The following is an 8,247-nucleotide window of genomic DNA, read 5'->3' as shown; positions in this document are numbered from 1 at the left end:
ACTCACGCGTCCCCGCCTCGGGCCGCCCTGTCGGTGCTCAGGCTCCGTCCAGTCCCCGGGCCCACCTGGCTTGGGCCGAAGGTCGAGCAAAGAGGGAAGTGGGGGTCCCCCGGCCAGCTCGCCCCAAACGCCCTCCCCGCACTCCCGTGCCTTTTTCGTGCTGAGGGACCCCCCTCCGAGGGCTCCAGGGTCCAGCGTCGCCCCCACCTCCCGTGCCTGCTCCACTGCCTGGGTTTCAGCCCAATCCAGGGCCCAGAGAAGCGCGATGCGGGGCATGGGGGCATCAGGCCCTTGACCCCCGGCCAGGGTCTCGCTGGGGCCCAGGCTGCCCTCGGAGCTGGGCCTGCTGCTCTGGCTCTGCCCAGAGTCGTGCCCGTGGGTCTCTCCCTCAGGAACCCCCGGCACGAGCAGGGCAGGGCTGGGGAACCTCTAGTCCCACTCGCAGGTGAGCCCGGACTGACCGCCTCTGTCTAGTTTTTCCAGGGCTACCAGCTGAAGAGCTCCTGTGGGATCCCAGCCCCACCACCATGGGCAGCCCTGAGGGCCGCTTCCACTTTGCCATCGACCGTGGGGGTACCTTCACAGACGTCTTTGCCCAGTGCCCAGGGGGGCAGGTGCGGGTCTTAAAACTGCTCTCAGAAGACCCTGCCAACTATGCAGATGCGCCAACCGAAGGGATCCGCCGCATCCTGGAGCAGGTGGGCCAGGCCAGAGCGGGTGGACAGGGACCCCACGGCCAGAAACACCACACTGACCACGTGGTCCCCAGGAGGCCGGCATGCTCCTGCCCCGGGACCGGCCGCTGGACTCCAGTCATATCGCCAGCATCCGCATGGGCACCACAGTGGCCACCAATGCACTGCTGGAGCGGAAGGGGGAACGGGTGGCGCTGCTGGTGACACGTGGCTTCCGAGACCTGCTGCACATTGGCACCCAAGCCCGCGGGGACCTCTTTGACCTGGTGAGCTCCTTGCTGGCTGGGGACCAGGGTGTGTGGCATCCACCCCCCAGGGATGCCTTGACCCTGTGGGGAGAGCAGTTGTTGGATTAGTGATGGCTCATGGGCACCAGCTGACAAAGAAAGAGGAAGCTCCAGGAATTCTCAGTGGGACCCCAAGTTCCCCTAGCCCTTGGAGTGGGCACAGGATGCCCTGTTCCTGCCTGCCGCCATGCCCGCCCTGGACGCTGGCGTGGGGCCACCCAAGCTAGCCCTGTTCAGGCAGGGGAGGGTGGAACCTCTGCACCTACTGCTGCATTTCCGGAAGAAGCTGCCTCCGTGGGGGTGGAACAGTTGGCTGCACTCAGCTGCCTAGGGGGCGGAGAGCTGCCCCCTGGGTGAGCCTTGCTGGGGCTGCCAGGTATGACTCTCCTGAGCCTGCCAACCTGCCTGTTGGGACATAACCACTCGCCTGTACCACACACCCACGCGGGACCCTGGCATGCACCCTTGGGCCTGGGCCTTTTCTGAGCCTCTGCCTGCCCCCAGGCTGTGCCCATGCCCGAGGTGCTGTATGAAGAGGTGCTGGAGGTGGACGAACGCGTGGTGCTGCACCGTGGAGAGGCGGGCACCGGGACGCCTGTCAAGGGTGTGTGTGCTGTCGCTGGTGTGGGATCTGGGGCCGGAGGGTCCTGCTGGCCTGTGACGGGGCCTCCTGGGCTTTTCTGGCAGGCCGCACAGGGGACCTGCTGGACGTGCAGCAGCCTGTGGACCTGGGGACCCTGCATGGAAAGCTGGAGGGGCTGCTGTCTCGAGGCATCCGCAGCCTGGCCGTGGTGCTCATGCATTCGTACACGTGAGTGAGGTGGGCTGTGGGCCGCGGGAGCAGGTGCTGGGCCTGGTGGGAGACGAGGTGCCACTGGGTTTTTGTCATAGGTGGGCCCAGCACGAGCAGCAGGTGGGTGCGCTGGCCCGGGAGCTGGGCTTCTCGCACGTGTCACTGTCCTCGGAGGCCATGCCCATGGTGCGCATCGTCCCTCGGGGGCACACGGCCTGTGCCGACGCCTACCTCACACCCGCCATCCAACGCTACGTCCAGGGCTTCCGCCGTGGCTTCCAGGGCCAACTTAAGGTGAGGCCATGAGGCCCCTCCACCACCCACTCCTGGGCCTGGGCCTGGGCCTGGGCCTGCCCAGCCCATCATGGCCCACCTGCTGCCAGCTCACAGCCCCTCGTGTTACACCTGCTGCCCGCTCATAGCCCCTTGTGGCGCACCTGCTGCCCGCTCACCCCATGGCCCACCTGCTGCTCACACACAGCCCCTTGTGGCGCACCTGCTGCCCGCTCACAGGACGTGCAGGTGTTGTTCATGCGCTCTGATGGCGGCCTGGCGCCCATGGACGCCTTCGGCGGCTCCCGCGCTGTGCTCTCGGGCCCGGCCGGCGGCGTGGTGGGCTACTCAGCGACCACGTACCAGCAGGAGGGTGGCCAGCCTGTCATCGGCTTTGACATGGGAGGTATGAGGGCTGAGGGCTGAGGTCTCGGGGAGGCCCCGCTGCTGGGCCCCTGGGTCTTTAAGCGACCCACCAGCACCCCACCCCTGCCAGGCACGTCCACGGATGTGAGCCGCTACGCTGGGGAGTTCGAGCATGTCTTCGAGGCCACCACAGCTGGCGTCACCCTTCAGGCCCCGCAGCTGGACATCAACACAGTGGCGGCGGGAGGGGGTTCCCGCCTCTTCTTCAGGTCAGCTCTCCTGCTTCCCAGGCCAGGACCCCAGGCCTGTCTGCCTCCTCACGTCCAACCCCAGCCCTTCCCCTAGGTCTGGCCTCTTTGTGGTTGGGCCCGAGTCAGCAGGAGCCCACCCGGGACCCGCCTGCTACCGCAAAGGTAAGAGTCAGGATCTGCCTGGCCTGGCCTTGCCCTCCGCTTGCTGCCCCAGGCCCAGCCCCTCCCATCAGCCCTATCCCTGCTGCCTGCTCCTGCTCCGCTGCCTCCAGCCCCCAAGCCCCACATCCTGTCCACCTTCCAGGGGGCCCTGTGACAGTGACGGATGCTAATCTGGTCCTGGGTCGCCTGCTGCCTGCCTCCTTCCCTTGCATTTTTGGGCCGGGAGAGGACCAACCACTTTCCCCCGAGGCCTCCCGCAAAGCCCTGGAGGCTGTGGCCACTGAGGTCAACAGCTTCCTGACCAACGGGCCCTGCCCGGCCTCCCCGCTGAGCCTGGAGGAGGTAGCCATGGGGTTTGTGCGCGTGGCCAACGAGGCCATGTGCCGGCCCATCCGTGCACTCACGCAGGTACGTCCACCTCTGCTCTCCCGCCTGTCCTGCCCCCAGCCCTGCTCCCTGCCCCACGCCTCCTGCTCAGGCAGGGGGCTGGATGGGGTAGGGTAGGAGAACCCACTGACCCCTTCTGTCTCCCTAGGCAAGAGGCCATGACCCCTCAGCCCATGTGCTGGCCTGCTTTGGGGGAGCTGGTGGGCAGCATGCATGTGCCATTGCCCGGGCCCTGGGCATGGACACCGTGCACATCCACAGGTGGGCCTAGGTGTGGGTGCACGGAGATGCGTGTGATCTGCACTGGCTTGGGAGGTGGCCCCCCTATTGCCACGCTGCCCATCCCTGCAGGCACAGTGGGTTGCTGTCGGCCCTGGGGCTGGCCCTGGCTGACGTGGTGCACGAGGCACAGGAGCCCTGCTCCCTGCTCTACGCGCCTGAGACCTTCATGCAGCTGGACCAGAGGCTGAGCCGCCTGGAGGAGCAGTGTGTGGACGCCCTGCAGGCCCAGGGCTTCCCCAGGTGGGCTCCCAGGGTGCCCTGGACAGAGGGCTTACGTTGTCCCCCTTGGTGGGTTTTCTGCCTGATGACTTCCCAGGTGGTCCCGGGGTGCGCGAGAAACAGAACAGGTGTCCTTGCCGGGCGCTGGGTGGGGTGGGGGGCAGGGCAGGGGGTTTGGTGTGAGTCTCCCCAACCACCTGCTGCAGGTCCCAGATCAGCACTGAGAGCTTCCTGCATCTGCGCTACCGGGGCACCGACTGTGCCCTGATGGTGTCTGCCCACCAGCACCCAGCCACAGCCCGCTCGCCCCGTGCGGGGGACTTCGGGGCAGCCTTCGTGGAGCGGTACGTGAGTTTGCCAACTCCGGATCCCTGGCAAAGGGCCTTCCTGTCTGGCCACCTCACGTTGACTACTCCTTGGGCCCCGTGGGGAGTGCAGGTACATGAGGGAGTTTGGCTTTGTCATCCCTGAGCGGCCAGTGGTCGTGGACGATGTGCGAGTGAGGGGCACTGGCCGCAGTGGTCTTCGCCTCGAGGATGCCCCCAAAGCCCAGACCGGGCCTCCCCGGGTGGACAAGGTTGGTGGTCCTGCCCGTACCAGCCTGACAGCACCCATGGGGCACTGGGATGGGGACCAAGCCCTGTGAGAGGCATCGGGGAGGGTGCTGGGCCCGGGTGCTGCACTCACCCACACCCTCTGCAGATGACCCAGTGCTACTTTGAGGGGGGCTACCAGGAGACCCCTGTGTACCTGCTGGGAGAGCTGGGCTATGGGCACAAGCTCCATGGGCCTTGCCTCATCATCGACAGTAACAGGTGGGCTGAGGTCCAACCAGGGTGGAGGATATGGAGGGGTCAACCGTGGGGCCCCTGGTGCAGGGTTCTCTGGCCCAAGGCTGCAGGGGCCTGCAGGACTCTGTGTCCTACCATCGTTGGGGTGTCCCCTGGCCTGGGGCTGTGGCATCTCTGGTTGGAGGGGTGTCGTCTGGCTCCATGCAGACCCTCTGTGCCCTCTGCTCCCCAGCACCATCCTGGTGGAGCCAGGTTGCCAGGCAGAGGTGACCGAGACAGGGGACATCCGCATCTCTGTGGGGGCCGAAGTCCCTGGCACAATGGGCACCCAACTGGACCCTATCCAGCTGTCCATCTTCTCACACCGCTTCATGAGCATTGCTGGTGAGTGGCTGCGGCCAGGTTCCCTGCTGCCTGGCTCCCTGTGGGATGAGGCGCCGGCTGTGTCATGGGGTGGCTGGCAGGGCTGTGCCCAAAGGGAGAGGCAGAAGCAGGACCCCCTGGTGACGGGGCGGGCAGTGTGGCTGCAGCACTGGCATGGTGCATTTGGCCATGAGAACAAGCCTTGGGCAAGGAGGACACCTTCCCCCTCTTACCTGCAGCCATGTGATCCGGGGAGTGAACTTCTAGCTAAGGATGAGATACTGAGGGCAGCACAGGGAACCCATCTGTGCAGGGTCAGGCCAGCGGCTTGCTGGGAGCCCAGGGGTCAAGAGCCTAGGAACCAGGTTCTTGCTGTGCCAGGCAGGGTGGGAGGGTCGAGGAGTGGCACTGGGTTCTTGCTGGGGGCTCCAGGCGGGACTGGGGAGGAAGGTGGTGTCCTTTACATAGGCTAAGACATGTGGCCAAGTGGGCACACGGTCACCTTGGTCTTCCCCAGGAAAAAGCTGCTGGGTTCTGGGTTTGAGCCCCGGTGGTTCCTGTTCCTTCCTTTCCTGGGGCCATGCTGTGGGTGGATGGGGCCAGCAGGCATCTGGTCACTTTGTGCTCCCAGAGCAGATGGGCCGCATCCTGCAGCGCACAGCCATCTCCACCAACATCAAGGAGCGCCTCGACTTCTCCTGTGCTCTCTTTGGGCCCGATGGGGGGCTGGTGTCCAATGCCCCCCACATCCCTGTACACCTGGGTGCCATGCAGGAGACGGTGCAGTTCCAGGTGCGGTGGACCCTCCCCCGCCTTCCTACCCCTCCCTCACCTCGCCCTCCCACCCCTCCCTCGCCTCACCCTTCCATCCCCCTCCCTCACCCTCCACCCCACCCCACTCTGGCCCCTGCTCCACTGTGCCCACTCTGCACCCATTTCCTGGTTTCAGATCCAGCACCTGGGGGCTGATCTCCACCCTGGCGACGTGCTACTGAGCAACCATCCCAGTGCCGGGGGCAGCCACCTGCCAGACCTGACTGTTATCACACCGGTGAGGGGTGCTGCCCACCTGCCTCTGCTGGGGCAGGGGTGGCCGATGTAGCTGACCGTGGCTTTCCACCCGCTAGGTGTTTTGGCCGGGTCAGACGCGGCCTGTTTTCTATGTGGCCAGCCGAGGGCACCATGCAGACATTGGCGGCATCACACCAGGCTCCATGCCCCCCCATTCCACCACGCTGCAACAGGAGGGTGCCGTCTTTCTGTCCTTCAAACTCGTCCAGGGGGGTGTCTTCCAAGAGGAGGGTGAGTGGGGTGGGGTGGGGTGGGGTGGGCCTTCTGCATTCTGGGACACATGGCCACTGCTGGCAAGCAGGCCTGGCTGGACCGTGGGATGCAGCCCATAGACCCAGGCCTGCCTTGAGGCTGGGAGGAGATAGGTGGTTACCCCAAAGGGCAACTGCAGATCGGATCCCAGGAGCTGAGATGAATGCAGCCTGGGCCCAGGAAGGCCTCCTGAGGGGTGGTTTTGTGGGTGGAGAGTTAGCCAAGACGTGGAGGGTCAGGGTGCTGGAGGGAGAGAAGCCTGTTTCAAGGTGGGTGGCTGCTTGTGTGTGCAGTCATACTGGGTGGAGTCTGCAGAGAAACAGCCGGACAGGGGCAGGGGCAGGGGCAGGGCCCAAAGGCCCCTGTAGTGTTTTCTGGGCCTAGGTCTGAGTCACTGGGTGGTAGATGGCCGTGAAGGGCTTTCAGCTGGTCCTGCACTAATCTCCCACTGTGCCCACGTGCAGAGAGGATGCGGGGCCTGAGAGTGGCCTGGAGGCTGGGGGACAAGAGTGGGGGCAGCTGCAGTTGCCCTGGATGATGCTGAGTCTTGGGCTGAGTGGAGGGTGAGGGCGGGGGGTGGGGGACTGTTTTGGATGTGGAAGGAAGTGGGTATTTGGAGGGATTTGGGAGAGGGGGCCAGGGGTCAAGTTTGGGCAGCTGGAGGTGGAGGCCCTGGCACTGAGCAGTGGCAGGAAAGGTGGGATGGAGGCTGCAGCGGTGCCTGTGGTGGGGGTGGGGGTAGGAAAGGCAGGGAAAACAAGCCCTGGTCTGAGGCTGCAGGTCTGGGAGCCCAGGGGAAGTGGCGTGGCCGGGGTGGAGGGTGGGGACGGAGGGTGGGTGTAATGGAACCACAGGCTGTTCTGGTGTTGAGGACACAAATAGAGTGGCCCATTTCCGGCTGCTGCCTTGATCAGTGTGAGCTGGGGGCAGGGGGTGTGGACCACAGAGGGACATGTGCAGGCACACTGCAGAGGGCCCTGTGGCCGCCTCAGAGAGGACCCTGAGCCAGGCTCAAGGGCAGGAGCTTTCCCGAGGTGGGGAGCAGTCCCAGGCCAGACCTCACTGCTTTCTAGGGGCCAGAGACCTTGTCTGGATTTGGGAAACCTGGGTTGGGGGTGCAGACAGGGTTGGCCAGGGGCTCAGTGATGACACTGTCCATCCAGCGGTGACTGAGGCCCTGCGGGCGCCAGGCAAGGTCCCCAACTGTAGCGGAACCAGAAACCTGCATGACAACCTGTCGGACCTCCGTGCCCAGGTGGCAGCCAACCAGAAGGGCATCCAGCTGGTGGGGGAGCTCATTGGGCAGTACGGCCTGGACGTGGTGCAGGCCTACATGGGCCATATTCAGGTGGGCCTGGGCACAGGAGTGTGGGCAGCAGGGCCATCCTGCAGGTGGCCTGGCTGCCACTGATCCTGCTCCCTGCCAGGCGAACGCTGAGCTGGCCGTGCGCGACATGTTGCGTGCCTTTGGAACCTCCCGGCAGGCCCGGGGCCTGCCCCTGGAGGTGTCCTCGGAAGACCACATGGACGACGGTTCCCCTATCCGCCTTCGCGTGCAGATCAACCTGAGTCAGGTGGGCCGCAGGGATGGCGCTTCTGGGCGGCAGGGGCATGGCGCAGCTGCTGACTGCCTCTCTCTTCCCTCCGGTGCGCAGGGCAGCGCTGTGTTTGACTTCAGCGGCACTGGGCCGGAGGTGTTCGGTAATCTCAACGCACCGCGGGCCATAACCCTGTCCGCCCTCATCTACTGCCTGCGTTGTCTGGTGGGCCGCGACATCCCGCTCAACCAGGTTCGCAGGGGTGTGTGAGCGAGGGCGGGCCCCAGCCCGAGGTCACCCTGAGTGCGCCTCCGGGGCCCAGCCACGGACTGACCCCTTGGGTGTTGGGGCGCGGAGGTGCTGTTTCTCTTGGAGCCCACCCCAAGAGCCCCTGAGAGCCGCCCTCCCCGCACAGGGCTGCCTGGCGCCAGTGCGCGTAGTGATTCCCCAAGGCTCCATCCTGGACCCGTCGCCCGAGGCGGCGGTGGTGGGCGGCAACGTGCTCACGTCGCAGCGC

At 65.6% G+C, this 8,247-nt stretch overlaps 1 protein-coding gene across 1 annotated transcript in view; it reads left to right on the top strand.

The window, feature by feature from the left end:
• The window catches only part of OPLAH (5-oxoprolinase (ATP-hydrolysing)), a 12,892-nt gene that overhangs the window by 3,392 nt on the left and 1,253 nt on the right, over window positions 1–8,247 (top strand). The window contains exons 2-23 of the mRNA XM_011975743.1: window positions 475–698; window positions 770–961; window positions 1,487–1,586; window positions 1,670–1,793; window positions 1,874–2,069; window positions 2,289–2,454; window positions 2,545–2,683; window positions 2,760–2,827; window positions 2,970–3,235; window positions 3,363–3,475; window positions 3,566–3,736; window positions 3,922–4,059; window positions 4,154–4,292; window positions 4,418–4,530; window positions 4,739–4,890; window positions 5,501–5,661; window positions 5,819–5,920; window positions 5,997–6,171; window positions 7,356–7,540; window positions 7,620–7,766; window positions 7,848–7,982; window positions 8,146–8,243. Coding sequence (XP_011831133.1) covers window positions 475–698; window positions 770–961; window positions 1,487–1,586; window positions 1,670–1,793; window positions 1,874–2,069; window positions 2,289–2,454; window positions 2,545–2,683; window positions 2,760–2,827; window positions 2,970–3,235; window positions 3,363–3,475; window positions 3,566–3,736; window positions 3,922–4,059; window positions 4,154–4,292; window positions 4,418–4,530; window positions 4,739–4,890; window positions 5,501–5,661; window positions 5,819–5,920; window positions 5,997–6,171; window positions 7,356–7,540; window positions 7,620–7,766; window positions 7,848–7,982; window positions 8,146–8,243 — 3,304 coding nt within the window. The remainder of the gene's footprint in view (window positions 1–474; window positions 699–769; window positions 962–1,486; window positions 1,587–1,669; window positions 1,794–1,873; window positions 2,070–2,288; window positions 2,455–2,544; window positions 2,684–2,759; window positions 2,828–2,969; window positions 3,236–3,362; window positions 3,476–3,565; window positions 3,737–3,921; window positions 4,060–4,153; window positions 4,293–4,417; window positions 4,531–4,738; window positions 4,891–5,500; window positions 5,662–5,818; window positions 5,921–5,996; window positions 6,172–7,355; window positions 7,541–7,619; window positions 7,767–7,847; window positions 7,983–8,145; window positions 8,244–8,247) is intronic.

Source organism: Mandrillus leucophaeus, unplaced genomic scaffold (assembly GCF_000951045.1).
Source record: "Mandrillus leucophaeus isolate KB7577 unplaced genomic scaffold, Mleu.le_1.0 Scaffold158, whole genome shotgun sequence".
Lineage (NCBI taxonomy): Eukaryota > Metazoa > Chordata > Mammalia > Primates > Cercopithecidae > Mandrillus > Mandrillus leucophaeus.
This window is presented reverse-complemented; position numbering and strand designations above follow the sequence as displayed.